Source organism: Gallus gallus, chromosome 9, assembly GCF_016699485.2.
Source record: "Gallus gallus isolate bGalGal1 chromosome 9, bGalGal1.mat.broiler.GRCg7b, whole genome shotgun sequence".
NCBI classification, from domain to species: domain Eukaryota; kingdom Metazoa; phylum Chordata; class Aves; order Galliformes; family Phasianidae; genus Gallus; species Gallus gallus.
In genome coordinates this window covers 20,808,937-20,833,748 of record NC_052540.1, presented here as the reverse complement: position 1 = coordinate 20,833,748, position 24,812 = coordinate 20,808,937, and the positions used below count along the sequence as shown (strand labels likewise).

Here is a 24,812-nt window from a genome sequence, read left to right as displayed (position 1 = left end):
GGCATCCTTTTCCAGCTCGCTCCGAGTTTTTTTTTTTGTTCCAAAATCGAAATGCGTTACGGTGTCCCTTTCCCATCCCCCTTCATTGACTGCGATGCGAACGGCAGGAGCACCCGCAGCGATGCCCCCCCGGCTTAGCAGCAGGCAGAGGCAGCTCTTCTCGAGAACGAGGGCTTAAATTCGCTGCCTATTTTTAAATACACGGGAACTGCCATCAGCGCGGCGCATCGTGGGAATACAGATTGTAAATCGGGCTTTAAGAAGTCTCGGGTGGTATCTTGGCGAGAGAAGCTGTACAGGGTTTTCTCTGTTAACATCACAGTGCATTGAACCGTTATTAATAAAATAGCTCTCGAGGTTAAAGTGGGAGAAGGAAATCTCATAGGGGGAAGCTGGAGTTTAAGGTTCAAGCTTTGTAGTCTTATATATACATATATATATATATATGGAGATATATATATATATATGTGCATGTTTTTTTTTTTTTTTCAAAACGTTTTATTAGGAAAGCTATACCAGACGCATCACTGTACAATGATTAAACATTACCTTTACAATTTATATTCACTTGAAATTACAGAATAAATATGAGCACATCGTTGTACCTCGGTGTGTGCGTGTGCAGGGATGTGTGTATGAGAGAAAAACATTAAAAGTGCTTCCTACAAAGCTGTTAGTGACAGGTGCCCAGTAGCTTTTTTTTTTTTTTTTCTCTTTTTCCTCCTTTTTCTATATATTTGCGTGTTGCTTTTAGTAGGAAAGTGCGGATGTCCTCCAAAAAAAAAACACCATGGCGTCACGACGAAGCGTCACCGCGCATCCCCGAGGGGTGGGTGGGCCACGTGGGGACAGCCCGAGGTTGCGGCCCCGCACCGCTGGGGGAGGTGGGAGGGGGGATTCCGTAGGGGGCGGCGGGGTGGTGGTGCGGGTGTGTGTGTGTGTGTGTGTGTGTGTGCGTGCGAGGGAGGGAGAGAGACACGAGTGAGACATTCGAGCAAGACCCTCCCCTCCCTTCCCTCTTGCAGTTTCCAGGCATGCAGCAAACTGCGCTCGTTTGCTTCTTTGCAATTTTTGTTTGTTTGCTTGAATAAATGTACAGAATCTGTGCCATGATGGGCAAGAAGGAAGCGAGCCACAAAATGCCATCTTCCCTCCCCCTCAACCCCCTCCCCTCCGAGGGAAAATATAGAGGGAGTTCACTGCAAAGAAAAATTAAAAGAAAAAGGGAAAAAAATGGAAAAAAAAAAAAAAAGAGAGACACACATGGAATTTACTTAATCAGGATCAATACAAAGATCCCCGATAATAATAATAATAATAATAATATACCTTAGACATGGCACAGTCAAAGTCTCAGTTTCAGTATAAAAAAATAATGATTGATTAACATCTGCTGGCAAAAGTCTGCGAAGGCACTTCGTCGATTAATGATCTGAGAACGGCCCCCCCCCGCCGCACATCTGGCGGGGGGAGCACAGCTGGATCCTCGATCGCATGCGGCGGGGCCGGGCGGGCGGCGGGGCGGCTCAGAACCGGTACGTGGTCTTCTCCAGGACTTCGAGGTAATCCGGCTTGGTTTGGAGTTTGGCCCTTAACTCGAGGTATTCGCTTGTGGGGGTTTGGTGGTCTGAGAAGCCCTTTCCGGCCGCGAAGAGAAGGGTTTCCTTGAGCCTGGCGTCCTGCTGCAGGTCCGGGTATTGCATGCCAGGGGGGTGCACGTGCAGTTCCTTCAGCTTGGGCACGGTGCCGTACAGGCAGTCCACGAAGCCCACGGCGCACGGCGGCCGCTCGCGGTCCCGCGGGGTCCCCCCGCCGCCGCCGCCGCCGCCGCACCCCCCCGCCGCCGCCCCCCCGGGCGCTCCGGGGCCCACCGCCAGCCCTCCGCCCGCGGGGTGCTGGGGGTGGACGGCGACGATGGTGTTGAGCTGCGAGCTGGACACGGCCAGGCTCCACTCCTGCTCCTTCTCCAGCAAAGTGCGGTAGTTGGTGCCCGGCTCCTGCGCGGCTCCGGCGGCGGCAGCGTGGGAGAAGCGCTCGCCGCCGCCCCGCAGCAGCTCGGCCGCCTCCACGCCGCCGCCGCCGCCTCCCCCCGCCGCCTCCTCCTCCTCCTCCCGCGGCTTGTAGATGGGGTTGTTGCACATCTGGGTCACCGGGTGCGGGATGTAGTCGTAGACGTGGCCCGCCGGGGGCGCCTTCTCCGGGGAGCGCTCCCCTCCGCCGCCCCCGCCGCCGCCGCCGCCGCCACCGCCGCCGCCCTCCTCGCAGAGCCGCGGGCAGCGCAGCGGCACTCCGCCCAGGTCGGCCGCCTCCGCCCGCGGGCCGCGGAACGGCAGCTTCCGCCGGCGGCGGCGGAGCACGAAGGCGAAGAGCCCGGCGGCCACCAGCACGGCGGAGAAGAAGAGGACGAGGAGGCTGAGGATGAGGACGGAGAGCGGCACGGCGGCGCCGGGCGGGGGCAGCTCGTAGGCGGCGGCGCCGGTGGCGGCGGGCGGCGGAGGGGCGGCGGCGGCGGGGGGCGAAGCGGCGGCGGCGGCGGCGGGGCGGAGGGCGGCGGGGCAGAGCGCGGCCAGCTCCAGGGCGCGGAGGTCGCGGCGGGCCAAGCGCTCGGGACTGGCGCACAGCACCTCGCCCACCACGCTGACCGAGCTGAGGGCCTCCAGCCACTGCTTGAGCGGCACCAGCTCGCAGGTGCAGTCCCAGGGGTTGAGCTTCAGGTCGATCTGCACGATGGCGTGCAGGTGCTCCAGCACCCCGGCCACCGGCAGCGCCAAGAAGTGGTTGTTGCGGAGGTTGAGCCGGGCCAGCGAGGTGCCGGCGAAGGCGTCGGTGGGCAGAGTGCGCAGCAGGTTGTCGTTGAGGAAGAGCAGCTTCAAGTTGGGCATGAGGCTGAAGGCCGCCGGCTGGATTTCCCTGATCAGGTTGTACTCGAAGTACAGGTAATGCAAGCTCTGCAGGCCCCGGAACATGCCTGGGGTGAGCCGCTCGATGTCGTTGCCGTTCAGGTAGAGGCTCTTGAGATTGGGCAGGTTGATAAAAGCCCCGTCCTGCACGTAGGAGATGCGGTTGTTGCCCAGATGTAAGAGATCCAAAGAGGAAAAATTCCAGAAATCGGAGCGGTAGATTTTCTGTATCAAATTCCCGCTCAGGTACAGCTTCTTGGCGTTCAGGGGCCTGGGCAGGAGCTCGGAGATGTTGTGGAAGCCCCGCTCCTTGCAGTTGACCGTCAGGCCCAGGTCGTTGATGTGCAGGCTGCAGGAGCAGCCTGTGGGGCAGATGATGGGGATGGGGGGCCGGGTCTGGTAGGCGGCCACGGGCGGCTGGTTGGGCCCAGGGTACAGCCCGCGGGGCGTCGGGGGCGGCCGGGGCGCCCGGGGCTGCTTGGTGGGCTTGGGCTGCTTGTTGGACGTTTTGTACTCAACCGAGGAAGCGGTGAAATGGAAGGAGGACAGCATGGAGGAGGGCTTGGTGGGCCACGCATTCTCCTTGCTGGAGGACAGCTGGGGGATGCCCAGGCTGGCTTCCACCTCGGAGTCGGACAGCATGGGGCACAGCTTGCTCCGCTTGATTTCCCGCAGGTCCTTGCCGTGGAAGTGGAAGGGGGTCTCGCAGGTGATGTCCCCCACCAAGGCGGTGTAGGGGATGCGCTCCAGCCAGCTCTTCAGCTGCACGATCTCACACGTGCAGTTCCACGGGTTCTCCTCCAGCTGAATCTCCATCAGGCTCCTGCCAATGTGGTCCAACATCCCGCGGTACGAGAGCACTTTCAACCTGTTCCCGCGCAAGTCCAAGTGGGTTAAAGACACGGACTTAAATAGGTTGGTGGGAAGCATGGGGATGAGATTGTCATTTAGGATAAGGACCCTCAATTTACTTAGGTTTCGAAACGCCCCGCTTTCAATCCGCTTAATGACATTGTAATCTGCCTGCAGATATTCCAGACTTTCCAAACCCAGGAAAGTGTCGTTTCTGAAAATGTCCAATTTGTTCTCGTGCAAATACAACCTCTTCAGGACCCGGAGCCCATTAAAAGCCCCCGTCTGAATGTCCTGCAGTGCATTGTTCCCAAGGTTAATGGACACAGCGTTGTTTAAGTGAAGAAAACTGTTGGTGTACAATTTCCTCATGGAATTCCTCTGCAGATAAAGTTTAAAAGGTCTCGACCACGACTCTGTTATCTGACTAATATTTATAAATCCCTTGTTGTCGCAATGTATATGGAAAAGGCTCTCCTTCACTTCACAGTAGCATGGATCAAAGCAAGGCTCATCCAGTTCCTCCGAGTCCTCTATCAAGGGAATGGGTGTAGTCCATGCTAGAGCAATTGTGCTTAGAAGAATTATCCACCACATCCTTCCTCTGTGAAGCGTCTCTGCCGAGGAAGGTTTCATCATTTGTTGACGTTTACAAAACTGCAATGGGAAACAAAATGCAGATTTTCAGTATCCCTGTCCTGCCCCGCTCCGTGCACTGAGCCCCTACCTGCCAGGCTCCTGCAAAGTTCAGCAATGCTTGGCTGGATGTTCACAACACGCTCTAAGGGTGTCGGATGCGCGAGCCTTGCCCTGATTTATACCTAAGAGATGTTAGAGGTTTAATCACGCGATATCAGCCTCCCTCCGCCCCCCGGGAAGTGCCACCTATATAACGAGGAGAGCACATGCAGACCCTACAGCAACACGAGCACACAGCAGGACGTGTTGCGTCTCTGCATGTGTTCCACCACGGCACCGGCGTTCACAACCACACATCGTTGCTACTTGTTTGCGAGGCTTAGAGCCATCATATCGCCCGCATGGATACAGAGATATCTCATCGGTGGGATTCTCTGCTGTCGCACTACAGCTCTCAAGTTGCCCAAGGAGGTTGTGGATGCCCCATCCCTGGAGGCATTCAAGGCCAGGCTGGATGTGGCTCTGGGCAGCCTGGTCTGCTGGTTGGCGACCCTGCACATAGCAGGGGGTTGAAACTAGATGAGTATTGTGGTCCTTTTCAACCCAGGCCATTCTATGATTCTCATCCATGCAAACTCCCAAAGTTACCGAATTCCAGCCCTTCAATCTCTCTCCCTGCCAGCTCCGTGCATTCTGTAGGTGAGTTGGGAGGAATGTGAGGTTTGCTGATGTCCCTGCCAGAACGCTTCCCTTCCGGCACCCCCACAATGTCTTTAAAGCAGCAAATGGTTAAGAACCCTGATCTAAAGGAAAACATTCCCCGTCCAAACACAACCACAAAATTATTGCAGCTGGTAAATTATCAGATAGATACATACCACATATTAGTCATTTTAGCTGATTAGAGCGTTTAGAGATGATTAATCTTGCTAAAGCACATGCCCATGCGATCAGCAGATCTAAGGGGAAGTGACAGCTCGGAGGCAGCCAGGATGGAGCGCTCAGCCTGCCTCGGGGTAGGCTGTTCTGTGCCCCAGCACCAAGCAGGAGACCCGGTTAGAAAGCTGAAAGTGGAAGAGAAAATGCCTTGGCACTTACCAGCCGGTAAATTATCTATCCTACTATATGCGCTTCCAAATGAAGGCACCGTTCTTCTCCAATCAGATGAAAATAATACTGTACTAATGAGATGCAGCTCCTTCAACATACGGTTTCCCCCATCCTTCCACCCGATATTTTAAACGTATGGGCACAGAGCAACGCTAAGGGCGGCGAGAATAGCGGCAGTGATGCAGCCTTCCTTGAATCCCTGAAATCCCATTGGAATTATTCGGAGCGATCATTGCTTTTAGTCTTAATCTCCCAACAGAAAAGGTCCTTTTTGCCTTCCACGCGTGAGAACTGGAACGTTTTGCCCCCCCGCCCCCCCCTCCCCGTCCCCAAACTTAAGAGCAGAAAGATGCGTTTAGGGGAGAGAAATGCCAAAGGAGAAGAAATCCTTCGGATCAACTTGCAAATGAAGCCCTCCCCTGTGGGAAAGAGATGGTCGGAAGCATGAAAAGAGAAATACCCTCTGCAATTAAAGCCAGCATCTAATTGGGGAGAAGGGAGAGAGATGAGAGCTCTATTGCAGCATCGGTCTCTCTGTCTCCTTTGCAAAATATTAGCCACTTAAGTTCTTTCTCCTCTGTAATAAAATTAATATAATAATAATAATAATATAATAAAGAGGGTTATTATATCTCCTTTTGGGGACAGGGGATGTCTCTGACCCTACGCGGAAACAAAAGGATCCAGAAAGCCGTACTTACCGGTCTGCAGGAGAGATTTTAGCACATCGTTACAGAAAAAAAAAAAGGGGGGGGGGGGAAAGAGGGGGGGAAAAAGCCCGAGTTTAAAGCTTGCTGTTCCCTCAGCCTCTCCCTCTGCCTCTCTCCCTCTCTCCACTCCTGCTGAAGCTGAGGCAAAAGGGAAAAAAAAAAAAAAAAAAAAAAAAGAACCGAGCCTGCGACGTGCTGGGAATGCAATGAGCCCCTCAATGATCTTCTTTAGGATGCAGAGCTGCTGTTTGGCACACTCAATGGAGGAGGGAGCGGAGGGGCTGCTGCAGGCTTCAGCCGCCGCCTTCACCGGGCAGCGCGGAGCGGGAGCGCCGGGGCGCGGCGGTGTCGGGTGCGCTCCTTCCCGGGTATGTGCGGTGTGTGCAGTGCGTGTGTGTGTGTGTGTGTGTGTGTGTGTGTGTGTGTGCGTGGCGCTGCCCTGGATCAGGCTTTTCCACGTCATGAAAATGAGCTTCAAGAAGGGGAACAAATGGAGGGGGCGCGCTTGGCACCAGGTCGGGGGCGCGCATTTGGGAAGCCCTGACTATACATTTTTTTTTTTTCCTTTCTGCCTTTTTTTTTTTTTTTTTTAAGAGGGAAGGAGGGGGGTGGTTGGCGGAGAGGAAGTGGGAAATGAGCAGATGGGGGAGGAAAAAAAAAGAGCAAGAAGAATCAGAGAGGAAAAAGCCGCTGGAATGGGTCACAATTGGCAACCCCTTCTCTTTTAAATAACAATAAAAATAAAAATCCAACTCTGACGAAAATCAGAGATGTCCTGACTGCGGGGATGCGGCGGGGAAGGCAGAGCTGTCCCGGCTCGGCCGCTCCGCCCCGCTCCGCTCTCCGCGCAGCGCCCGCTGCTCCCCGCGCTGCTGCCCGTCCCGCTGCGTCCGGCCCCGCAGCTTCTCCAGGACCCAGCAGCCTCCCTTCCTCCCTCCCTCCGAGGAAGCAAAGCCCAAAACCTGGCGGCGGAGGACACGCGGCACCTCTCGCATCCTTCCTCTCGGTGCAAGACGGGGCGCGTTCCCATGCGCGGAGTTTGCGCGGAGGCGAAGGGGCCGGCACCTGGCCGCCCCGGGGAACCGCAGGCAGGTAACGGGGCTGCGGGGCGGGGAGGGGGGGCGCGGCCCGCGGAGGATCCGCGGAGGGGAGCGGAGCGCAGCGGGAGGCTTGCGCGGGTCCGCTCGGAGCCGAAAGTCGCGCGATGCGCGGAAGGAACCGCGGGCTGTGCCTCCCCTGGGTGGCACCCGCGGGTTCCTTCCGAGATAGGTCAGGTCAGGGACGCGGCACCCGATGTCCCCTGTATCCCTGATGTCCCTTCTGTCCCCGATGCCTCCCGCATCCCCGCTGCCCCGCGCATCCCCACCTCCCGCACCCGCGCACGCCCATCCCGGGCTCACGCGGCTCCGCGTACCCCGCGCCCATCCCCTGAACCCAAAAACTCCCCCAGTGCTCGGCCGGGAGAACACTTAACTGCACCCGCGGTTCGGCATCGCGAAGTTGTCGGGCGGAGCTGCAGAGGCTGCGGGGAGCGCCCGGGGGTCCTCCCGCCGCCCCGCCGCGCTCTCCGCGGACAGGGGCGCAGCTTCCGCGCTCGCGGCCGGGCACCATGTTTGCCAGGCTCCGCCGCTCTCCTTCGCCGGTGCAATATGGACGCGGCGCTCCCTCCTAATTAAAGTGCTGCATCATTCGTTTGGGTGAGGCGGGAGCGACGTGGGGTACCGGCAGGCAGCGTGCACCTGGCTCCCCTTTAAAGAAAAAAAGAAAAAGAGGGGGGAATGGGGCGGGGAAAATGGGCGAATCGCAGAGGTTTGGTCCTTCTCAGCCGGCTGTGAGAAGCGACCTCTTCACCCCCCGTTTTCGGGGACCGGAGGGGCTACACCGCCCGCCCTGACCTTGCACCGCCGCTTCCCCGGAGCGCAACTTTCCCCAACGCCCCCGAGCGGCGCCCGTCCTTTCCCCCCGGCAGAGCGGCTGCCTCCGAATTTGGGAGCTTTGGGTGGAGAAATGCGGGCAGCGGGGCAGGGGGTGCCTCTCTGCGTTCCGGCTCCGCTCCCACCGCCCCCGTCCGGCGCTCGGCTGCCGGGGGGGGCATCACCTCCCCTGCTGTCACCTGCGGGCGTGCAGAGGGAGGAGGTGTGAGCTGGCCGTGCTGGAAACCCTGTGTATGTCAGGTATGTCCCCTCGTACCTATGCCCCCCAATTTCCCCCCGGGCAAAACCCAGACATGGCCCCAGGCCGTTGCTCCCCGCACGCTGCCCCCACCCTCCACCTCCCCCCCCGGCAGCTCCCAGCCTTTGGCTCTGCCCTGCTGGTGGGGGGGGGGGGGGGGGTGGATTTGGCAGGATCTCTGGCTCAGGGTATGGCACTGATGTAACCGAGAATGGGACGTCACTCAGTTATTAATAATAATAATTGGCAAGCGAGCTGTTTCCTTGCAAAAAGCCATCGTGGAGCTGTGAAGTTGGTGAAGATTTGGGAGCGAGGCCGGCAGGTACTCTCCTGTCTGCCTCTGTGCAGCCTCAGCTGTAATTCCTGATATTCACCTTTTCCCCCTCTGAAAAATAAAGGAGAGAAAAGTCCTGGACAACTTTTGTGACAAATTAGACAAGGATACTTGAACAGTTATTGTGCCTTTATGAAGGTGTCATTACAGCTTTCCAATTCCACCAGAGGCGACCATTCCCCCCACTGCAGTCATTGCAACGCAGTCATTTAATGCCTCATTCAATCTGCAGTGTAAACCAACTCGTTCCTCCTCTAATAGAAGTGGCGATGTTTGAGAGAAAGAGGGAGTTTTCCACCAAAGCTCTGCCTGTCCACAAAGAAATATTCTGATCGTTAATAGTCTCTTCTGTCTCGGACAATGCATGGTAAGGGCAAAAGCAATAAATAGAGCAAGGACAAGGGAAACTCTGTTGTAATTATTACAGATGAGAGCTGCTTTCTGGCTGTCTGTATTTGCTAAAACTGGGAGGTTCTGGCTCTGTGTGTTATAAGGACTTCATGCTGGCATGGCCTGGGCTCTGGCAGCACTCCTGCCTCCGAGCCCCATGGCAGCTCCGTGTCCCATGTCTGGTGACCCCTCTTTTGTGCCCATGGGATTTCCATGTGTCTGGCGTGTTAAGATAAATGTAGTTAAAATTGAGATCCTCCTTCTCTTTTCTTTCTTTCTTTCTTTTCTAAGACAACCTGTCAAAAGAAGTTCTTGGCTTTGTATTATGCGTTGCTTAAATTGAGCAGTGTTGGTGTCTTTGAAAACGCTGACAGTGGGAAATCAGAATGGAGACCCACAGCAGCCAGTGGAGCAGCTTATGAGGCTTAGCTTCTCCTCTTCCCTCTCTCCTACTTACTTCATATATCAAACAGAGAGACGGAGGAAGAAAATAATCAGTGGAATTTCCCTGCAGACCTCGTTTGGAGGGTGACAGTTCCATTGAAATCTGCATCACACTGTCCCAGTTTTTTGGGGGAGCCATGCCCTCTATCATGCCAGTGGCTCAGCTCTATGGCCAGAGGGGCTATGGCACATCCAGAGCTGTCCTGTGCCCCACTGTCAGCACAAGGTTCCACTACCCGCTGTGCGGTTGGGCTCAGCCAAAGCTCTGTCCCTGTCCCCGATACAAGAAGGGCTGCAGAAGGCCCCAGGTCACCCTCAGCCCACAATTTGCTGCTCAGCTGAAGGCTGGCTTCCTTCTCTCCACAAAGGACGTGACACGCCGTATAGGAGTAGCCAGGATGGATCATTTGAGCTGCAGAAGCAGTTGTTGAATGTGGAGGAAACGTGAGAATTTTAAACTGGCCTTTTCCAGCTGGAATCCTTCAGGCTGGAGAGCCTCTTATGTTGAACTGCTGCTCCCAGCCACAGTCTTTACTATTAGTCACCTCATTACCAGCTACGTGTTATCCTGTGGAATAGCAGTTGATGTTTCCAAGGCCATACCCGGTGTAACCGATGCATACAGCATTTCATCTTTACACAAAGTTAAGAAACAACGCTGCACAGAGCAAAACATTCACACCATACTCCTAATGCCGAAGTCCTGGGCTGCTGTAAGCTCAATGGAAGGACTCTTGGGTTGGACAGAAGCCCCAGCCATGCCCTCACTAACAACGTACGTGTAATTGGTTTTCACTCTTGGGAATTTTTTTTCAGCAGATAAATTTTGCCCAGCATTTGATTCTATGAGTAAATATTAAAAGAAAAGGATGAAAGAACTACTGGATAGTATTAAAATAGAACAGCAAATACCAGCAAGCCACGAGTGCAGCATTTCCAACGGATTGTTATTAAAAATAAAAGAGAAAAGTGGGCAAAAGAAAAGGGAGATTTTCATGGACAAAATTGACAGTTCTGTTATCCTCACCAGATCCTGACATTTCAAGATCAGTTTTTATCTAATGATTCAACGGCCTTAAATATTTCTTTCCAGTCAATCAGGCACGGCTATAGCTATTTTCCCACCTCAGACACGTAAGCCCACATTATTTTTTTTCCAAGCGTGCTGATATTTATTAGAGCCAGTGTCAAAAAACTTTGCACTCCATTTATATATGAGCTTCTCTTTGGCCTTTATTAGGATGATGTACAGCCGTGGTTAGGCATGCACGGCTCCTCTGACAGCAGCTGGGATTTCGTGTGCGGATCAAAGGTAGAATAATTCCCCCAGGGCACGTCCTCCGTGTGAGCCGGAGTTATGAGCTCTGCTCCAGCACAGGGTGGGAGCTCCTCCAAGTCACTCTGCAGCCCATCAGCTGCTCTTTCCTTCATGCCGATGTGCTGCACCTTGTTAAGCTTTTCCTTTCAGTGGGGCTATTTTTTAACCTGGTGGCACAAATACAGGTTCTGATGTCCTAAATGGGGCTGCACACAGGCCGTGCAAAGGATTGACGTGGGCTCAGAAGCGTGGTGGTGTCTGCATCTCTCCATCCATGTCCTTCAGACCCCAATGGAAGGACACAGAGATGCTACCTCGCTCTCATACAAAAGGTCTTGGATAATGCAAATACAAAGGAGGCATTCATGGCCAGGCTGGTTGGGACTGTGCACAGCCTGGTCTAGCAGTTGGCAACCAGTCTATAGCATGGGGTTGGAAGTGGATGATCATGGAGGTTCCTTCCAACCCAAGCCATTCTCTAATAATCATTCAAGATTATACATGGATGAACTCTGCATGTAAACTTTTCCTTCTGCACTCGCTAGCTTGCTTTCCTGGTTTCCTTTTCACCTTTTGGCCAATCTTCTGTGCATCCCGGCTCCTTTATTTTGCCCGGACACATGAAAATGGAGATAACAGCACACACTGTAAGCAACAGCACGGATTTTCAGGGCATCCGGATTTAGAGTTGCCAGAATTAGAAACATGAGCCCGCCGAGATCAGGCTAGGGCAATTCCCCAGTTCTGGGCCATAAAGCCAATCAATTTAAAGTGTAATAGAAGCCACTATTACTGCACCGGATTCCGTGTGAAGGAAGGCACTTACCGCTCATTTGGAAAGAAAAGCTCATATTCCAAATTGCTTTTTAGATCAGGTTTGATCCTACTTTTAGTGATGTCAGCAGTGACACTCTCGCTCAGCCCCGCAGTGCCAGAATTTTCCATTTGCTGCTCACTGCTCTCCCCATCTCCTCCCTTGCTGCACTCCTGTCAGCACCACTCCTTGCAGTTCCCCAGCGAGGACAGTTGGGATGCAGAGATAGACCTTATCTCCCAGCCCGGAGACAGCAGGACAGGTCGTCATCTTAATCTCTTAGAGGAAGCAGTTCAACAGTCGTGGAAGAGATGGTGAGAAGGATGTCTGCTCTGCTCCTGCACGCCTCGCTCTCCTTCCTTTTTGCTGCTGCTGACACCAGTCTCCTATGAGCCCCTTGCTGTTAACAAGGGGTGATCTTTCATCCTCACTGGGCTCTGCTATGAAGTCCAAGACGAGCTGACTCTCTTTGGTTTCAGTTAGGCGTAATGGAAGCTGTGCACTAATGTAAGTCTAGAAACATTGAAAGAGCCTGATCTTAAATGCTTGGACCTTTTCTAACATGTAAAACCACGAGCCATAATACTTGGGCTTCTAGCACAGGATGCATTAACACATTAGCATGCTCTTAAAATATTATTTTTATCATACTGATGTTATTAAATTGAGAGAGACGGAACCAGCAGAAGTACCCTGATTGCTGCTCAGCCCTTGGCTCCAAGATGACTGCTGGGAGGACGTTGTCCAGCATTCCCATCCTAGGGAAGGATGCTGCTGCTTTTCTGGAAATGGAATTTTTGCAATGGAAACAGGCATCCAAGTGGAATAGTGTGGCTATCCCTTATGTGCAGTAGTCCTCCATTTCCATATCCCAATTAAAGCAGTATTATGTTGTACAAGAGAAAACAAAATTAGGTAAATATTCACACCACAATAGGTCTTCCTCCATTTAACCTTTTATCTAACACTGAATTTCTTTCTCAAGGAACAGGGAACCAACCTTTTTGATCACTACTTCCAGACAGTCATTAAATGTAGATATACGAGAAGGATCACAGGTCAAGAAAGCCTGACCTATGAGGAAGGAGCAAATTAGGAATGTTCCAAACACAAGAGTGGAAGGAGCATGATGATACTTCTGAATTATATATGAAAAATAAAGGGAGTACTTTGTTCTCTATGAGCAGCATCAGAGAGAGTACAAGAAATTGGTCTTAATTTGTAGATAGAAAGCTTCATTTCAAATATTAGGAGAAAGGTTTCTGATGGCAAGGATGGCAGAAGCTGACATTGGGGTGGCAGAGCCACTGGCATTAGAGGTTTGCAGAGAGGTGGCAGTGCCAGGAGCATCAGAACATGGGATGGGCCCCAGACCCACACTTCTGTGGTGGTTCACATGGAGCGACAAACCATTTATGATTCTACACTGTGATCCTTAATGTATATATTTCCATACTCAGTGAATACAGTAAAGGAATATAATAAAAAATAATTTTGTGATTAGATCCTGGTAGAAACAACAGCATAAAAAATGAACATGAAAGGACTGATGGTTTCTAGGTCATCAGGATGTGCATAGATAAACCATATACGTAGCACCATATATCCATGTTCCAAACTCATGAAAATTGGCTCAAACGGCAATCTTGGAAGCCTATTTATGTATATCTATTTATTTATTTCTGTATGAGTACTCAAAAGAAACTCATTCATACCTACATCCTTGGATGGTTTTATCTCTCTTCAACATTTCATAGAAACATAGAATGGCCTGGGTTGAAAAGAACCAAAATGATCATTGATTTTCAACCCCCCTGCTATGTGCAGGGTCGCCAATCACGAGACCAGGCTGTCCAGAGCCACATCCAGCCTGGCCTTGAATGCCTGCAGGGATGGGGCACCCACAGCCTCCTTGGGCAACCTGTTCAGTGCGTCACCACCCTCTGTGTGGAAAAATTCCTCCTAAAATCCAGCCTAAACCTCCCCTGTCTCAGTTTAAAACCATTCTCCCTTGTCCTATCAAGGTTTGTGTGTTTAGGGATTTGATTTTCCATTTCTTTTCTGTCTTCCTGCACCATCTATCTACCTTCAGTTGGTGATCTAGGCACCAGCAGCATCTTCTCAGGTGGTCACCATCCTGAAGCTGGAATTTTAGGAAAAAATCTCGCTATGATAACACCTACAAACAGCACTAAGAATTGTTATTCCTGAATATAGACACAAATCTTTGCTCATAGGAAGGACAGAACTGTGTCGTAATATAAAATCCATAACCATACTACGCAGCATCTCCCAGCCACTTTGGTAGCTTAAACAGCAGCAGTTTCAAAGAAGGCGAGGAGCTTCCTTTTAGCTGTTGATTTAACTAGGCTTAAAATCCAATGAATAATTTGTGCGTAGTTCATCAGCCTGTGGGGCTTGCAGTGCCTGCACACCACGTAATGAGCTGCACATCCCACTGGGAAAGGTTTATGGCCAGAACACCACTACGGGACTGTCAATGTAAAACATGGAAGGGAATCAGAAATGAAATGAACGCATACAGGTTTAAAATCGGGCCCATAAATATGTGTCACACCTGTCCTCCAGGTGGTCAGCAGCAATCAAGCTGTTATAAACCAAATGCGCTCTCATAGCAGTGCTGTCTGAGCCATCCTCCCCTCCATGCAGAGGAACAGCCCTGAGCACCACTGCAAGGGCTGTGACCAAGGTGACATTAATACAACCTGCTAAAAACACAACAAGCCCATGAAAATACAAGGCTAATTATGTTCTACTGTGTTAACCCTCTTAGAAAACAAAACAAAACACACTGGAAATAGGTTCACAGCAAGTGTGTTCTCCACCCAGCAAGCTGCTGCACTTTCCCACAGAGGTCACAGTGCCTGTGGAAGTCGTCTCACATAAGGATTAATAATACTAATTTGCACTGTGGGAGTGCCAATGATTCCCCTCCGTGTCGGATACTGCACGAGCATAATATTATAGACAGGAAGTTTCAGGCTGGTGGCCAATGTGTGTGAACGCACCTCTGGTTGTTGCTCTTCATACTCCAAGCCCAGCAGTGCGTGATGAATTCATGACATTGCTGAGTTATTAATTTGAACAGGCGGTTTTCATGTTTTTGTGCCTGTTTTTTTCCCTAGAATAAGCTAGGGAAGAAGATCCAACCTTTGGGATCTCACTACAGAAGGCCCCAAATTATCACCTAACTAGCGGTAAAGGTGCATCCCATACCGCCAAGCCAGGAGAGCCTCCAGCCCAGGGATTCTGTTTGCATCTCAGCACAAAGCCTTCTCTTTGCCTTCTTGCTTGTCGAATTGTTTAAAGATGGTGTTATTACATCCTTCAGTTAAGCTGCTCAGGGTGTGATGTTAATTTGGGCCACTGAAGAGGTTGCTGTTGTTTTGTTGGGGGGAATCCAATTGTCCTGAAGCAGTTTGGGGCCAGCCTTGCAGAGCTGCTATGCAGGCTCCCAGACTTCAGGGCTTTCCCAGGTCCAACACGGGGTGGACAAGACCCTGGTGTCTCCCTGCTAGAACAATTTTGCTGCTGGGCTGCATTGCTGACACCTCAGAGTTACCCCTGACCACGCAGGTCCTATTTTTTTATTAACACTGAAATATAGCATTACACTGTGTTAAAACGTGCAGGCAGCAGAACAGCAGAACTGCTTAAAACCTACAAGCACACATACACCGAGTTTCTGGTGTGCAGTGCAGATGGAGTTGGCAACATTTTTGCCCCATTCTTTGCATATCTGTAAGTGACTGCGAGGCATTGTAGAAGGAGGCAGCTGCATTCAATTAAAGAGAAAGGTAAAAGGATTTGCTTTGATTTTCATGTTGCAATTTAGAGCAGAGGGGAGATGTTTCAAACCTTGTGATAGAATTCTTCAAACTGAGTAAAGTCCTGTACAGCACAGCCCAGGTGTAGGGAAAGAGAACTTTACAAAAGCATACATTTATTTCTACAGTAGCAATTAACCTTTTGCCTCCTGCCATTCTACAGCTGATCCATGTGTTTCAGGGCAAGCTGCTTAGCCAGCTTCGGGGGACACTGATGCTCTGGGTTCTCCAACCCAACTCGAGCACTGTGGACACACAGTACCCTCAGGCTGAGCGTCCCCTTTTTATTTCTTCATTTTATTTGGCTATCAGCTGAGAATAAATGGGGCGAGGATTTACCGACGCCGGAATTGTTTTATTTATTTGCTTTCTTTCCAGGAGAATAAAGCCGGGATAGCAATGAAAACCCTTTGAATGCGGGCACCTGGGGCTGGGGGGCACCAACCAAAGGTTGCCGGGCGCGTCCCCCACACCGCACGGCGATGGCAGTGCGCGTCCCCGCGGGTCCCCCAGGGGGCGCGCTCCGACCGCGCAGCCGCGGCAGCGGCACCTCCAGGGACCCATCGTAATTACCACGATCGCAACCACAGCAGTGGCATTAATAATAGTCGTAACAATAATCGTAGTGCTATAATAAACAAGTAAACCCGCGCTATTTCTCAGTCAGCCTCTATCGTCATTACATCCTTGTTTCTGGACTTTTTTCCCCCTCCTGTCTTTTGCTTGGAGCTTCAGGTTGAAGCTCCTGGCTGTTGCAGCGCTGAGGCATCCTCCCTGCCACCCATGCACACATGCAAAGATGGAGCAAACAGGACAGGAGTAGGGGCACAATAAATCCTTATAGGTCCCCAGTCTTTCCCCTATATTACTGACCTTTGCTGATGAACACAGTTGTACGAGTAGTTCTTCACAGATACATTTCTTGCATACTGGGTGGGATGAGGTTAGCTCAGTGCAGATCTGGCTGCCTCCTGCTGCTCTTGCCCAACACACGTTCTCATTTATCCTCACAGAACCAGGGCTCAGGCAAACCTTTAGCACCAAGCAGATTTCCCAGGTGCACAGGTGACTGCTAAATTGCACTAATGTTAGATGAGAAAAAGAGAAAGTCAAGTGAGGAGAGCAGCAAATTCTCCAGGTTAAGATGGCAGGTAGGCTAAGATGACAGATTTTGCTCCCCGCTCCTACTTAATCAACTATATTAACTTGTTTTTCAGTGGATTTTCTCCTTTTCTGAGTCTCACCACACCCTGCAGTGTCAGGGGAATGTGTTAAGAACATTCTGCTATCCAGGGAAGGGCATAGTTTTCTAATCTGTGCACAAGGAATAAGAGAGAGAGAGATATTTGGAGTTTATAGACAGCTGAATACTAACATAAATGAATTTGAAGGAGACAGCTGACTGTCTGACAGTTGTCCATCAACATGATGGGGAGAGACTGCTTCCATTGCAGCTCTGGCAACAAGAGCAGCACACCCTGACCATTTGGGCATGCCATTGGCTTCAGGTTGCTCACAGGCTCCCAGGAAAGCCTAGAAAGCCCATGATGTCTCAGTCCAACACTACTTCAGAACCTCATTTTGTGTTATCATAGAACACATATATTCTATGCACAGTGATAGAAGACATCACACTGCAAAAAAATTGTCTTACAACTGACAGTGTCAAAATGATCAGTCCTGGTGAAGGAAGGAAAGCATCAGATGTGTACATTTCTACCCTGTGTTCAGCAAACTATAGCAGGTTTTAAAGTGAATGTGAGTCACGCAGGCCCAGAAAAGATTTCCACCTCCCATGTAACCCTAGGGACCAAACCAGAGCATGGACTGCTGGTGGTGGAAGGGTTGTCTCAGTGTAAGGCTCCTCCTAGCAGCCCCTTTGCTAAATTCTCCATTTGTTCTTTCTTTCTTCCACTAAGGTAACCTTGATCCAAGAGAAGGCAGTTTCCCAAAGACTCCTTAGCTAATTTTAGAAAAAAGGGCTAACTTGCCCCATTTATTCTCAGTGTTAAGAGTGAAAGAGCCTTTCTGCACCAATGGCTTTTTCTCTGCTTGCACCAGTGTGAGCAAGGAACAAGTCTGACTTTAACAGAAGAGATAAAAATAAAACCAGCAATGGACAAAGTCAATTATATTCCCCATTGCCTAGGGATGGGCAACCTAATTTGCAGCTGACAGTAGTTTGATGGACTGAACCATCTTTTTTCTGATCCAGCATTCAGAGTAATTTTTATTGTAAACCAATCATCATAGTGTAGGACTCTCAGTACTACCAGTGTCACCATAAAAATTCCCAAGGCAACACTAGTGTTGCTGCTGGGGTTTTTCCTTCCATCCTTCACAACCTGACGTACTCTGGGAGATGCTGGACACAGCACACCGTGCCCTGTTCTCAGCACGAGCCCTGGGCAGAACAACCAATGGGTTGTGTGAGCATAACGGTGCCAAACGTGATGGTACCAGCACCAGGGGACACGTTCCCACTCTCATTGCTGTCATTTTGGCAGGGATGCTAAATTTAGTCTACTGGTTCGGAATATGCATACAGCACATTAAGCTGGGGGCTTAGCAGGGCACTCCAGCATCTTCATCTGTGATTGGCTCTGATTTTGCTTCTTTTTGTGGTTTATAGGTCATAAAATTACAATTTTACTCCCTAAGGATATTGTACTAGTTTGTGTCCAACATCTGTGCACTCTAGTAATTGCTAAGGCTTAGTGCAGTGTCCTTATCTTCCCTGAACTGGGGTAGAAGTGAGGCTTCAGCCCAGGCTACATTGGTCAGCACCGTACTCCATTGGAGCCAGCTGGATTTTATTCTCACCAGAACCTGAGCAATTTATTTTGCAAAGCCAAATCCCTGTTTGTTGGGGTTTTTTGTTGTTGTTGGTTTTGTTTTTTTGGGTTTTGGGGTTTTTTGGTTTTTTTTTTGGAGATGTGGGACTTCACTGTTCTGCAATGGAAGTACCTCACACTGCGTTATATAAGCTGTGGTTTGCACAGATAGGAGGAAATTTAGAAAAAGTAACCTGGAAGGTACCTGCAGGGCTGAGATCCACGGCTCCTGCAGACGGTTTGCCCTACATTCCCCTCCCATCTCTGTGAGAGCACACAGTGTACCCAGAAGGCTGCAGCTACTCTTCTTTCCCCACATTTCTGCTTAGCTGTGAAATCTGTGCCTTCCTTCTTTCCACTCTAGTATCCATCAAGGACTGATTAACGAATGATAGACAGACACCTACTATTGCTAACAGGAAGAACAAAAGCCTATAATTTTCATAAGACAGATCACTGAGACTGCTCTCCTATTGCACAGTCTTATCAATACCTCTACTGCCAAAGCACAGCCTGAAAGGAGCCTGATTAAAGCTGTCATGTCAGCCCAGAGATGGTGAGGCAGGGTTGTGGTAACAGTGCACCTTTGCTTCTGCTGCTTCCATGCTTTGTCTTCAGCACAGTGACATGAACATAAAAGTAATCATGCACTGAAACGCTATAAGGAGCAAACCATGTATTTCAAGGAGCAAACCATGTATTTCCTACACTCAAATATTTGTTTTTATATCGATCAAACATATATATTGATTGTATAAGATAAAAAAAATCAAAGTGAAGGTAGAGGAATATTCTCATTTGTTGTGGTAGAATTTAAAAGTACCAATAGTTTAGGTAAAAATCTTAGAATCACATAAGTGAAGTTAACTTAACAAGCAACCAAACACAGTGTTTGTGCCTCCTTACCTAAATAAGTGCTTCGCCTTCCATGAATTTGGCTTGCTTTAGGTACTTCGCTTTACAACAGGCAGATGTGGTCAAGCAGCACACTGTGTCCAGGCAGAGTCTTCTGGAAGCATCTCCAGGTGCTCCTGGAAGGGGCTGTGCAGCACTTATGTCCTACCACCAACATGCATCTGGAGAGAATCACAGAACAGTTTGGGGTTGGAAGAGACATTTAAGATCATCTAGTTTCAACTCTCCTGCTATAGGCAGGAACACCTCCCTCTAGACTAGGTTGCTCACAGCCCCATCCAACCTGGGCTTGAACACCTCTGGGGAGGGGTCATCCACAGCTTCACTGGGCAACCTGTTCCTGTGTCTTACCACCCTCACAGTAAAGAATTTCATCCTGATATCCAGCCTCAATCTACCCACTTCCAGTTTAAAACTGTTTCCACTCATCCTGTCACTACCTGCCCTTATAAAAAGTCCCTCCCCATCTTTCCTGTAGGCCCTCTTCAGGTCCTGGAAGGCCGCTATAAAGTCCCCCTGGAGCCTTCTCTTCTCCAGGCTGAAGAGCCCCAGCTCTCTTAGCCTGTCCCCATAGGGAAGGTGCTCCAGCTCTCTGATCATCTTTGTGGCCCTCCTCTGAGCCCTCTCCAACAGCTCCATAACCTTCTTGCGTTGGAGGCCCCAGAACTGAATATGCGTGTATCTCCCAGCTGTATTTTGGGGGGTGCAATTTGGTAGAGGAGCTGCTGAAATGGAGGAAGGTTCTCCATTTCCCAACAAGGAGAGCTCACGGTTGGGTTCCCAGGAGCCACCTGCACAGGGCGTGTGTGTGGCTGCACGTCCCCGCGTGCACAGCTTGGAAAGCTTGCTGAGACATGCAGGAATATTTTGCTATGGGGCCGCAGCGGCTGTCGGCAATTCTGGGATGTCTGTGTGGAACTGGGGTGAGAACGGTGCCCTTGTCTCTGTGGCGCAGATGGAAGCGATAAGTCCTTGCAGATCTGCTTCAAGAGCGGTCCTGTGAAAGGAAACAGATTGCCTGGGGCCAGACATTTAGAGGGTCTTACGCTTCTTTTTGCACTTGCAAAGTGCATGTTCTCTTAGCCTGTTCTCTCAGGTGAAATATTGCCCTTCCAGAACAGACTTGCATGGGGAAATGTCCTGCGGTGCACACCCCTGCCGTGTGTTGCACTGAGCTGCCAGCATGCATCCTAGGGCATCCTCATGCAGAGAAATTCCTATCAATGGGAAGGCCACCATGAATCCAGTTTTTGCTACCTATCTTCATTTTTCCACAGTTCTTTTCTGTGTTAAAAGCTTCCCCACACTCACAGTTGCTCTTCCCAAGGTCGGTGTTCATGTGCTTGTCATCCAACCTGCTTTGCTTGGAATTTCCATTGAAATTCTGATAAAAGTGCTTGGTGTTGCATCAAGTTCTCATCAATTTCACTACCATTTCATTTAGGAAAAAAAAAAAGAGGTTAAAGTGTTGCATTACATAAAAAGAATTTCTAATATTTTTTAACATTTACTTTTTGAAACAACTTTCATTTTGAGTTTCTAACAGATTAGGGTTGCATTATATATGTTCTGATGGTATTAAAAAAAATAGAAGGAAGCTAAACTAAAACATTTTAATCCATGGAAAATGGCTTTTCCCACACATGCTTTGGACAGATGTTGAAATTGTGTCACAGTTTAGAATGAGACTGAATTATTTTTTTTTTCCTAATGAAACAATACTTTCATTTTTACATGGCAGTTATACAATTTCAGTTTGTTCATCATAGAATCATAGAATGGCCTGGATTAAAAAGGACCACAATGATCATCCACTTTCAACCACCTTGCTATGTGCAGGGTTGCCAACCACCAGACCAGCCTGCCCAGAGACTGGTTTACACTGAATGTAGATTGTGGTCAAAATTTAACAATTGGAAAGGTCCCTTCCAACCCAAGCCATTCTGTGATTCTATGATTCTTCAGAATAATCTTCAATGAGTTAGATCCGACTGTGATTGCTGCAAAACTTAGTCAGTTATTTTTATTACATGATCAGTTTTCCTCAAAGCCTGTCTTCTGGGTAGATTTTAATACATCTAAATACCTTAATATTGTTTTCTCAAAGGAGGAAAACATTCTAACTCATCCTAGGGATTATAAAAGTAGTAATTTTCTCACAACTGGCCCTTAATACAGCTAATAGCTCTTGGCGTCACCTTAGGATGGTTAACAAGGCCATCATTAACTGTGGTTAATGAAAAAGTAATTAAACTTTTTAAAATCTAATCCTGGATGACAAATCATTATAAATCGTGCCCTTGGTTATTCGTGTCACTAATGTGAATAAATGAGTTTTAAGGTCTATATATGCATAAAACAAAACTGTAAGCAAACATAGCATGAATCCTGCTGGTTGTCAATAGCTATTTTTTTTCAATCGCTTTTAATACTTCTTAAAATGTCCATGACTTTGGGTGTAATTTTTTGAAGATTTAAGAAGAAACCTTAACATTTTGTGTGAGAATCCCAAAATCTGCTGTGGGATTATCCTCACTGACTTGGAAGATCATCAGCCAAACTGTGGAGATTTGAAAGACGGAGGGCAGAGGTATTGCAAATCTAGCAAGACACAGTTCAGCAAAGCAACCTAACTGGATTTCAACTCTTATAAGCTGTCAATAGAAACAGGAGACAGTAAATTAATATATATATTTTTTTCTGTTTTGAGTGCGCCTAAGAGAACTCAATAAAGAAATAGAAATAGGATCAATACATTCTGTCTGAAAATCAGTTTAGAAGGAGCCACGGTGTCTCAAGGAGGAAACACTAACTAGTTAAAAAGCCTTTCACGAAACAAGTTAGAAACCTTCTGGTAAATCCTTTGGATGTTTCAGACATACTGGCATTAACTCATAACCACCCAAACACTTCCCATATACGATCAGTCCTATTTATGGCTTTTAGGTCATAGAATCACAGGATCATGAAGGTTGGGAAAGACCTCTCCGATCCCCAAGCACAACCCCAGCCCACTCCACCATGCCCACTGCCCACGTCCCTCAGTGCCATATCCAAATGGTTCTGGAGCACCCTCAGGGATGGTGACCCCACCGTTCTCTGGGCAGCCTGTGCCACTGCATCACAGCTCTTTGAGAGAAGAAATGTTTCCTAATACCCAACCTGCTGTCAGGCTGATACTGCCAAAACTCTTGTTATTACCGGTAAAATCTGCTTTGTGCTGTCAGAGCACCCTGAGGAGCTTGGAGGGCTGGAGCAGGGCACAGCCCTCTCCTCACACCTGGAGTTGGAGCTGCCTGGGACCACCAGCCCCATCCATCTCGTACAATTTCCCTCAGATCCCTGGGGGGGCTGCACACACAGAGCCTTTCTGCTGATGAGAAGAGAGGATTTCCTTTAAAGTAACTCCTTCACACAATGAGTTCTCTGCCCTTTCTTCAGGTGCTCTCAGTACTACCCAGGCTATTCCTACTCCTCCTCTGGGGCCAGAGGACGTGACCTGCTTTCACTTTCTCTTTTCTCATCTTTCTCCCCCTCCCATAAGACTGCAGTGTGCTCTCTTTACATTACTCCAAGGCCAAGAACAGCCCACTCTGGCTCACCTTGTGATTCCTCAGACCACATCCCTCGGAGATGCTCCATCTGTACTCCGTGCATTCAGATCTGTCACGCTGCAGGGTCACCTCCTTTGTGTGTCACGTTGTCCCCTTGACCGGGGTGCAGTCATGCTTTAAGGTAAAGGCCGTTCTCAGTGAACTTTAGAGACCTAGAAGTTACTTATGTGCAAAAGTTATTCCTGTTGTCAAAAGCAAAAGTATTTCCTGCCTATCCTTACTGCTGAAAAAAGCCCAGATTGATTTATTTTCAGATTCAGAAATCAGTTTTCCAAGCATAAGAATGTGTAATAGAGCAATTACGGGCATTCCCCCAAAGCTGCATTTAAAAAAACCTCCCATGAGGAGCGTTTCATGTATTTGACTTGGAAATGCTTTTATTTTTATAAATTCCTTTTTTGGAAGAGTGATGCAATACTATCCATAACGCATAGTATTGCTTTGAGAGGTCGTGTTCTGCAGCCAGCATTGCTGCTGCTTGTGATGGGAAGGCACCGAGGCAGTGTGAGCAAACTTTCTTGGTGACATTCACAGCTTTGTAAAAAAAAGACATTTAAACTGATGATTTTTTTTTTTCAGCTGTAATTTGGAAAAACCCTAAGATGTAATTAAATCTGGTCACAACATTTCTGTGATTGAAGTGATGGATAACAGATAGGTTATGCTTATCCCTGATGTAACAGCATTGTAGCAAACACTCCGTTTATTGCATTATATACGATATCAAGCAACGTTAGTCATTCACATAAATAGCTCTGGTCTGATTGAGTTTGATTCCTTATTAGGGAGAGTTCCACAGTGCAGAGTGTTGTACCAGTAATATAACACAGAAATTGCTTCTAGCATGTGGAACGTGCAATTATAATAAGCAAATATTTAACTCAAACCATGCTCTTGGGATCACAGTGTCAATAACAGATATAAAAAAACTAATTGTTTCATCAGCCTGAGGCGCATGAGAAGGGGCTGGAGCCAAGGTGGGCTGCCAGGGCTGCCCTGCACATGGAGCTTAGCTTATGGGAAGGTGATGATTAAGGTGATCATAAATGCAGGCTGAGATTTGTTTTATGATCAAGATATTGAACACCAAATTAATAAGCATCAAGTTATGACAGTAATAAATGGCAATGGCATGGGAATGGCGGAAGGAAAAGCTCGGACTGTCAGGCAGCTGCTTGCACACAGGTGTAACTGCTGCCTGGCTGCTGCTCTGGGAAGGAAAAATGATTTCTTTGCGACTTTCCCTTTTGTATCCCTTCAACTGGGACAGTCGAGACCCAAAGAAGCCCTGACACAAAATAAAGCTAAGAGCCAGATTTCTGCTCCTTCAGAGCCTTCTGCCTTTCCCAGCGAGCTGACTGGTGCTGCAACGTGCTGCTATTCATCAGCATTTTCAAGCAGGAGACAGACTCGTGAACTCTCATTTTCTATGGGAGATTTCTTCTGGAGCCGGTGTTGCCAAGTGGTGATTAGATAAGATGACACCCTGGGAAATTCAAGATGGAATAAAAGCCCGAGCGGGTATGCAGCCGAGCTGCAAGGCTATCAGTCCTTATTGAAGGGGCCTTCATCTGGGACATTCAGAGGGGCTCTTTTAAAAGCACGAGCTCACTAATGAAGCTTAATGGTTCTGAATTGATGGTACCTTGCAGCAGAAGCTGCTTAGATGCTTAATAATGGCATAATCATCGTCCGTCAGCCATTTGGTTGGCACAGAATGCTTATGCCTGCATTGTTCCATTTAAGATAGATATATTTACATTTACTGACATTGCATACTTTCATATCATATCCCTCTACATGTATCACAATATCCTTTGTTTTGAAGGTGGGGCTGCAGGGATTTGGATCAACTAACATCATGGGAAATTTAGGATGAACCAGAACTGGTGTGCCTTATAGAAGTAGAACTGTTTTT

At 49.1% G+C, this 24,812-nt stretch overlaps 1 protein-coding gene and 1 long non-coding RNA gene across 17 annotated transcripts in view; one reads left to right on the top strand and one right to left on the bottom strand.

Moving 5' to 3' along the window:
• Positions 1-474: 474 nt before the first annotated feature.
• LOC107054133 (SLIT and NTRK-like protein 3) overlaps positions 475-24,812 on the bottom strand; it is an 80,315-nt gene continuing 55,977 nt past the window's right edge. Inside the window, exons 12-17 of one of the 6 annotated variants that reach the window (XM_040706113.2) lie at positions 22,883-23,008; positions 19,272-20,708; positions 16,405-16,613; positions 7,686-7,959; positions 5,270-5,455; positions 475-4,409 (exon numbers count right to left, since the gene is read on the bottom strand). In XM_040706113.2, coding sequence (XP_040562047.1) covers positions 1,527-4,391 — 2,865 coding nt within the window. In that variant the 5' untranslated portion in view covers positions 4,392-4,409; positions 5,270-5,455; positions 7,686-7,959; ... (1 more) ...; positions 19,272-20,708; positions 22,883-23,008 and the 3' untranslated portion in view covers positions 475-1,526. Of the gene's footprint in view, positions 4,410-5,269; positions 5,456-6,202; positions 6,638-7,173; positions 7,227-7,685; positions 7,960-8,544; positions 8,769-10,764; positions 12,197-16,404; positions 16,614-19,271; positions 20,709-22,882; positions 23,009-24,812 lie in introns of those variants that run through there. The other 5 variants (XM_040706115.2, XR_006930963.1, XR_006930962.1 and 2 more) reach the window with 5 other exon arrangements.
• LOC121111528 overlaps positions 2,272-24,812 on the top strand; it is a 53,604-nt gene continuing 31,063 nt past the window's right edge. For all 11 annotated transcript variants that reach the window (XR_006930967.1, XR_006930965.1, XR_006930966.1 and 8 more), the window contains exons 1-3: positions 2,272-2,462; positions 3,576-3,749; positions 3,930-7,303. This is a non-coding gene — a long non-coding RNA (uncharacterized LOC121111528). The remainder of the gene's footprint in view (positions 2,463-3,575; positions 3,750-3,929; positions 7,304-24,812) is intronic.